The 6,891-nt window shown below is 34.1% G+C and overlaps 1 protein-coding gene across 1 annotated transcript; it reads left to right on the plus strand.

Moving 5' to 3' along the window:
• The first annotated feature begins 1,265 nt into the window (after nt 1–1,265).
• LOC128239097 (protein TANC2-like) lies at nt 1,266–6,185 on the plus strand. The gene is made up of 2 exons (XM_052955562.1): nt 1,266–1,525; nt 2,047–6,185. Exons 1-2 carry the CDS (start codon nt 1,480–1,482, stop codon nt 5,664–5,666), a joined length of 3,666 nt encoding a protein of 1,221 aa, XP_052811522.1. The 5' UTR covers nt 1,266–1,479; the 3' UTR covers nt 5,667–6,185.
• The last annotated feature ends 706 nt before the right edge of the window (nt 6,186–6,891 follow it).

A 6,891-nucleotide genomic window follows, 5' to 3' on the forward strand; every position in this document is an offset into this window, starting at 1 on the left:
TTGAGCAGGCATGGTGCTTTACAAAAAAAAATGTTTTAATATGCTTCAAGATGCGCGAGTATAGCAGCCATATCTTATTTTGCCTTAAAGGCGCACAATGATGCAAAAAGATTTCTTTATTATTTGAATGCTTTATTATGTTTCACTCATTTGACTTTAATGGTAACAAAACACATATAATTAAGTACAGAATACTTAGTAGCTACCAGGCTACGAAAAACCAAGTTGAAAAGGGCCAAAAAATATATGATATTGTTCTAATCTGTACCTAAATCATATGCATTTTTATTTTGATCATTAAAGTCTAATGAGTTAAAACGATCATGCATTAAATTAAAACAATTGAATCATGCTACAATGTGCGCATTTAAATATTGTTGGACATTATTTGACCAGCAATTAGCTTGTAATTATTTTCTTATGTTATTTTCTGTCCACCAAACTATTTCTTAGCAACCACCGGCCAGAAGTCATTGTGGGTTGTGATATTTGTGAATTTACTGTACAGTTCACATAATGAGGGTGTGGTGCGAGACACGTTTTTTGCTTGAAAACAATCTCTAGTTTCAATATATTCGTTGAAACCTGATAGTTGAAAACATAACAAACAAATACACTTTATGTAACAAAATAACCGACATGAAGCCACGTACGACTTTGTACAAAAATAAATGTTATTTATAGCAACTGTGTAATAATATCCTATTGACCATGTCACTAACTTAAAGTTAACTTTTAATTGAGCTGTATATGATCATTTTTAATCAACAAGAACGGTTTGTGGGGTCAGATATGTCCCTTTTAAAACATAATATACTATCAATTTAACTTCAAGTGCAGTAACAATATAAAGTTACAAACGTACGTATACTAATGCTTACTGTAATCGTTGCAGGTGGTGTCAAACTTGCCAGGATTGGAGGACTGAACTCTTGAAATACCATCTATATCCTCGGAACATCACATGGTCTGAACTAAAATCATGGGAATGGCCAATCGACCCAACACATATTGTAGAGGTGTTTATGATTCAGGGATACGACAAAACAAACCTCAATCTACAGGACGTGACAGTTTCCTGTAACATTTGGAAGCGTTGTGATGAGTTTCCAAGAAGTCTGATTCCCATAGCAGATGCTGTTAAGAATTGTAGAAATAAGTTCTGCCATAATCTAATGGACTGTGACGATAACTTGAAGACTGAAATGTTCACGACACTCAAGGACCTTGTTCGTCACAATGATTTAACATATTGGCATCGCTAATATCGCAGACCTTTCCGAGCATATTCGTGACCTTGAAAATGACAAATTAACCGAGTATAAACAAGAAATAGAAGAAACGTTACAAGAGATAAAAAGAATATTAACTGATAACAATCAACAAGTCAGTAAACGGTGGAAACTCTTCTATTCCTTTTTTGTAGTGTGCATTGCTTATGTTTTCTACCACTTACATTACTATCCGCATTCAAATCTAATGCAGGGGATATTTACGATAAATTGGATGAGGAATGAGATTGGAGGTAAGACTGTATGTAGTTCTTAGGTCAGTAATTACGAAGTTTACGATATTTATACTTTTGAAAATAACTATTCCTTATGGCCCTCCATTACAAAACCAGCACTAAGGCCTGAAAAAATACATTTGGTTCGGTTTACCTACGGAATAGGCGCCGACCCTACCTTTTTATAGTCAGTTTGAAAAAAAAAATGAAAAACTAAAAAAAAATGATATGTAGTTAAAAACCTTAAATGTTTACTCAGATGATATCTTTAACACCATTCCGCTATGATGAAAATGACATTCTTATATAAATCTAATAATAAAAAAGCCAACCTATCCCTACCTATTTTTGAAAAGGATATAACCCTAACCAAACAATTTTGTTTATAGACCTAAGTATAAATATAAACAAATCCACTAACAGCAGGATATGAACCGGATCGGAATCGTATCCACTGTGTCAAGATAGCCATACACTTTCAAAAATTAAGTTCATGTATGTAACATAAAGTTTAACATAATAAACGTTTCATTTTACAGAGTGTTTGCTAGAAGACATCAACGGGGATTTTCGAAAACCTTTGAGACTGGAGATTTATTTAAAACGCCACAAAGAATTAGTGGGACGAGACTGGCTTTTTAATTTGACTGAACATAATTTGCAAAATATGAATGCTTCCAAGAACGGTCTTGTCCTAGAAGCCGATATGGGTTATGGGAAATCCGCTTTTGTCGTTCATACTGTGTGCGCAGGCAAAAATAGCCAAGGTCATCGATTGAGGGAAATGTTAGTTGCTTTCCATCTTTGCAAATTTGATGTTATTCTTACCAAAAAGCCTGGAGTATTTATCCAAAGACTAGCGTCAATGATTTCCCACTTCATACCAGAATTAATGGACACGCTTAAAATGGACGGTCAATGTTTCACGCATTACCGTGGCGAATTATGCAATGAAGACCCACTCGGATGCACAGATAGTTGCTTAATACATCCTTTAGAAAAACTTATTGAAAGAGGTTTTAAACCTTCTGCTGTTAAAGTGATTCTTATTGATGCCATAGACGAGTGCGCAAAGAACAATGATGCAGACGATAATGCTATTTTTGAAGTCATTCGGAAGAAATTTCATTTATTTCCAAATTGGATTAAGCTGCTTATGACAAGTCGAAGATCAAAACAAATCGTAAGGTTATTACCTGATTTTGATGTGATATCTTTGCGAAGTAAGGACGAAAGAAATTTGAGAGACATCCAGTCATATTTGAACAATACAAATGACAAGATTCTTGAACAAACTGCGAGCTTTATTATAGCGAAACATATGGTTGAATCAAACAACTTTACAGAAGGGAACTTAAGAAATCTTAACCGATTTTATGAAGACCAGTTTGAAAGAATATTTGGAAAGGAATTTGTATTAGCAAAAATTATTCTTGAAGTCACAGCCACTACCTTTTGGACAAAAACAAAACGCAATATAATCAAAATAATTACAAAGACTTCAACAGTGGATGAACGACGCCTTAACAATGAATTCGAAAAGGTTGAACATTTTTTTATAATTGAAAATGATACTTTTTCGTTTAATCACCACTCTGTTGTTGAATGGTTGGAAACTACATCTGCTGAAACGTATAGAATAAGTCGGGCAAATGGTCATAAGATAAATGCTATGTATTTACTGAACGTAATTGCAACAGGTAGGAATATAGTCATTGATGTCGTCGATTTAGCTATACATTTAATGAACTGCGAAAATCTTGATGAATCGATTGATCAATTTAAGAACATAACACTTGAACAAAGAAGGCACATGGAAATTAACTTTTCTGAATCACCATTGATACGATGCGTGAAACGTACTGACTGTTCAAATATACCTAGTGTTTTGTACTTTTATTTCAACAACACTGAAGAGCTTAGTAGCGAGAATTTTACTGCGGCCTACATTGCAGCTTCCACGGGGAAATTGTCCGCTTTAAAAAGTCTTTGTGATCATGGTGCTGATGTGAATTTTAGAGTAAAATCTTACCACGGAACAAAACTTGCAAACGTTCAAGTTGCTACGCTTATAAAACAGTGGGGTTACGGATTACTCGATATTGCCGCTCAAAATGGACATGTACGTATTGTAAACTTCATTTTGACAGGTACGAGAATTTTCGGGAACTACACACATCACATATTGAATGGTTTCAATTTAAAGCCTGTACATCTTGCATGCAAGTATGGTTGTGTTGTGACTGTCAAAGAGTTTTATCGACACAATAAAGAAATCGTTGACTGGCTATGTCTTTATTTTGCATCGGACGGGGGGCATTTTGCTTTGGTGTCGTACTTGGTCAATGAATTGAATATAACCGACGAATTTCGGGAGTGTAATAAAGAGCTGACTTGTCTTCCCAAGGGATCTTTCCGAATGCAAGGAAGGGAAGTAGAGATAGTTAGTCCTTTTGATGAGTGGGGTAATTTGTCATGTGAAAGTGCACTTCATGCAGCAATTCGAGAGGATCACATTGACATTATGAAATCTATCCTGTCCTCTGATGGAGGCTCAACACTGACCCGTCTGGATCGAAGAGGAGGAACCCCATTGATTACAGCATTTCAAACTGATCGAAGCGAAATTGTGAAATATATCATTGAACAACATTACAATTTGGTGAACAGAATCTGTGGAATTGCCACGGGTATCAATGATAAACGTCAGCTTAATCAACGGGGAAAAGTATTACTTAAAGGTTATGAGTGTCAATCGAGTCTTTGGCTTCAGAAAATTATCGCTGGTCAAAATTTAAGATTTGATGATAACGAAGAAGCTTTAGAGTTCTTTACCGAAGTTACAACCGGGTGCTTACCAGCTCATTTTGCTGCTTGCAGCGGCAACATTCAGTTTCTTCAACACCAGGTATTTGACCAAATGATTGACATATTTGCATTACAATGTGACAACAAATACACGCCTTTGCATTCGGCTATCGCTTGCCAAAATATAACTTCGTTTGACTTTATTGTAGATCAGGTCCCTGGGGGGGAATTATACCTGAAATCAGAACGAAGCTCATTCTTTTGGTTTGCTATAAAAGAATCTCCATTTATATTAAAGGAGTCAACCAAACAACCGCTGTCGGATATAATCGTTAAGTTTCTTTCTCGTTTTCCGGATTTGTTAAATGAAACCGATGGCTTTGGAAGAAATCCTTTACATTTCCTTATACAGAATGGACATACCAACGCGCTTAATTGGATCATACGCATGCTTCATGGCAATTTTGACATCTTAATACAACGAAAAGACATGTTTGGCCAGACACCAATCATGTATGCAGTTCGTCTACTAAAGAAACAATACGGGGTTTCCATCTCTTTAAATAATTTCAAGACCGATGTCCACATAGTAAAACGCGCGTTTACTCAAAGCGAATCCTCAATTATTACATGCTTGCAAAGAGCACATACTCAAAATATATCGCGATCTTATTCTGAAAAGGGGATTTTAAAGTTACTGGTTAAAAATCAACTTTTCGAATTCTTTCACACGTTTGTTTTTGAAATACTCTATGACCAAGAAAGGTGCCAACCTGAAATATTTTATGTCATATTGAAAAATGATTTACATGGATTTTTTGTGTGGTACTATTTTATAAAAAGAAACAAGCTGTCCGACGGCCAAATTCTCCAAACTCCATGCCCTCTACATAAAATTATCGAAAAGAGAGCTTATTATGCACATCTCAAAAATCAAATCCAGACAAATGCCGTATTACCACGCTGGAGTTATTTTGTTTTATATTTGTTGGAATCCGTAAGACCTTATATTTTAAAGAGCTGTGAAAAAAACCTTGGTAGAATTGGACTCGATGTAGCCATTGATCAAAAGTCTGTATTTTGGAAATCTCTTTTTCAGAAAAATGGTTTGGTACATAGTTTTCCACTTTTTATGAATTTAAACGAATTTAAAGACGTATTGTCTTTATTGAATAGGTTGTTAGATAAGGATTTAAGTTATTCATATGATGTTTGTTTACAAAAGAACATACATTTGTATGGAAATGGGGTGGCGTTCAGATTCAAAGATGATATGACAGATCATTATACAGAACTCGTAATTACAGGACCACATAACTTTTACGAATTATTCTTCAAAACTCTTAATTAAGAAGTATACATGTAACAGACTCTACACTCAAGAACCCTTGAAAAACAGTATAAAATATTATTCGGTTGCGCTAAATATTTTTCTCGGGAATCAAGATAAAGCTGGCGTGGAAGACAATGACCATGAGCTTATCCAAACCTTAGTTTAAGTTTGCCTAAATTTTCTTTGCACGAAATAAAAGAGTCTGTAGAAAGTGTTTCTGTTGACAAATGAATGATATTAATTTTGCTTTAGACTTTATAATAATTTCTTCAGTCTTTTTGATGTTTTAACACGAAGCTTCACTAGTCTATTCTTAATGTGAGAATCATGCTAGGAAACTAATGGATGGTGAAAGTGGTATACCCTCCTTTGCAGGGTGAGTAAAAGAATTTTCGAATTTCAGAAACATTAACAATAACTTAAAAGCAACATTTTGATTTCGAACATATTCTTATATGGCTGTAATATCACTACAACAAATTTATTTATTTTCAAAAGATATGCGTACTAATCGAGAAATGGTGTATTTTTGTCTGTGTGCAGTTTATATACATATTCGCCAGAGGGTTCTAAGTTGGTTAGTTTTCTTTCTTTTTTAAATTATGTTAAATCACTTGACACGTGAATGTTTATATGTTGATTTAATGTGTTGGTTTATTGTTCTGGTATTAATTTGTATTATGTAAATTATGTTAAGGACGATGCACTTTGTACAAGTTTGAAATTAACATTTCTGTCTGTCTGCTGACTGCCTACCTGCCTGCCTGCCTGTATGTCTTTATTTCTCTCTGTCTACATTTATAGTACATATAATGTTGGTGGTGGTGCTGTTATGCACTGTGTTTTAGGGGAAATGAAACAGTTTGATTTGGCTTTTAGGTAAGGAGTAGATATTCTATTTAGAGGTCAACAGTAAACAAAATAAAAATGATATTATAATCTATAGAGTTATGTTTTAATTGACTGAAATGGATTCTTTTAATATTGCATTAATAAATAACTATTACACCACAACTTACTTTTCAAATTATTGTTAATTATAATTTCAGTTGCAAAATGCTCTATCCTAGAAATGTATATATAAATTGTGTACATATAATGTTGTTGTTGGTGTTGTTATGCACTGTTTTTGGGGGAAATGAAACAGTTTGATTTGGCTTTTGGGTAAGGAGTAGATCAACAGTAAACAAAATAAAAATGCTATTAATATATATATAGTTATGTTTTAATTTATTGAAAATGA

Source organism: Mya arenaria, chromosome 6 (genome assembly GCF_026914265.1).
Source record: "Mya arenaria isolate MELC-2E11 chromosome 6, ASM2691426v1".
NCBI classification, from domain to species: Eukaryota; Metazoa; Mollusca; class Bivalvia; order Myida; family Myidae; genus Mya; species Mya arenaria.